At 30.4% G+C, this 1,304-nt stretch overlaps 1 protein-coding gene across 1 annotated transcript; it reads right to left on the bottom strand.

The window, feature by feature from the left end:
• Positions 1 to 594: 594 nt before the first annotated feature.
• LOC134827245 (uncharacterized) lies at positions 595 to 1,304 on the bottom strand. Its single transcript, XM_063839830.1, has 3 exons — positions 1,109 to 1,304; positions 948 to 1,049; positions 595 to 892 (listed from the first exon to the last, which is right to left on the bottom strand). The coding sequence occupies exons 1-3, from the start codon at positions 1,240 to 1,242 to the stop codon at positions 670 to 672; spliced, it is 459 nt and encodes a 152-aa protein (XP_063695900.1). The 5' UTR covers positions 1,243 to 1,304; the 3' UTR covers positions 595 to 669.

The following is a 1,304-nucleotide window of genomic DNA, read 5'->3' as shown; positions in this document are numbered from 1 at the left end:
AGAAGACGTTTGCCAAAGTAAAAAAAAATATCACAATGCACTCTAAGCGCGCATTAAAAATTTTATTTTTAAAAAATTTCGCATTATTTATGCATGCAAGATTTTTTTTTCCGTGCCTACCTTCGTATATTCGGCTGAACTGACCATTCTGGTATTTTTATTCATTTAAAAAAAAATATCAAATTTTATTTTATTTTTATCGCAAAAAAAGTGATAAAACGTTATACGTAGACCTATCGACTCCAAAGCATTAACATTTATATTGACTCAAAAAATTCTTTCGTTTCTTCGTTGTTTGTAGACAAAAGTAAATAGAATTTTATGCAAATCCATTTTATTTGTCCGTCAACTTTTGGGTCTGTTTCTGGTCATCACGAAATTAATACAATTTTTTTTTGGTTGAAGAGAGGATTAAATTCTTTAAAAAAAAAAATCGGGCTTTGAATTTTTGTTTACTGCAAAAATTTTGATGATGATTTATGGATTTTATTAAGGTTTGGTAGATAATTAAATTTTGTCGCTTTGATTTTTTTCAATATTGAAAAAAATATTGAAAAAATATTGAGTGATAATCACTTAAAAAACTTGCAATAATTCATTAAATAAAAAAATCTTTAAATTTTATTTATTAATTTTTTTAAAAATATTTTTTAATAAATTTTTTAAAGCTTAATATTCACTAACAATAGCGACACTATCAGTCGTTCTTCGTTCGAGACTTTTTTTCGTTCGAGGTTTCTCATTTTTGACAGCTCTTTGATACTCTCTGAAATCTCTTCTTGAATCAAGTCTTGAATCGACTCCATTTCTGCTGTGATACGTTGATGGATTATTTTGGCTTCGTCGTGTCATTTGAGATTCATCTGACGAGCCATATCTGCCGTCATTTTGTCTACCAAAAAATTTTTTTTTTTTACGAAATCTCATCGAATTTTTTCTTAACTCACCTTTCTAACCGCATCGGCGAATGAATCATCCGAAAACCACGATCACTCAGTTCCTCACCCGGTTGTATCGTTGGATTATTATAAGCATATCTCTCACGATTCCTGTGAATTTTTTTTTTTAAATAAGTCGTGAAAATAATCGATTATCGACGTGAACTCACACTCGTTGCAGATCGCGTATCTCCTTCTTGAAGTAACACATGAGACAGCAAATGACGAGGATGGAAATGAAGAAGATGAATGTAAAACTCCCACAGACGATGAGAATCAGGTAGATTTGGTCCTGCATTTGCATTGTTTTTACTCACAATATAGAAATTATTCACAAATAACTAAAACCGAACTACTCGCGAGACG

The sequence above is a fragment of the Culicoides brevitarsis genome, chromosome 1, assembly GCF_036172545.1.
Source record: "Culicoides brevitarsis isolate CSIRO-B50_1 chromosome 1, AGI_CSIRO_Cbre_v1, whole genome shotgun sequence".
Taxonomy (NCBI): Eukaryota; Metazoa; Arthropoda; class Insecta; order Diptera; family Ceratopogonidae; genus Culicoides; species Culicoides brevitarsis.
This window is presented reverse-complemented; position numbering and strand designations above follow the sequence as displayed.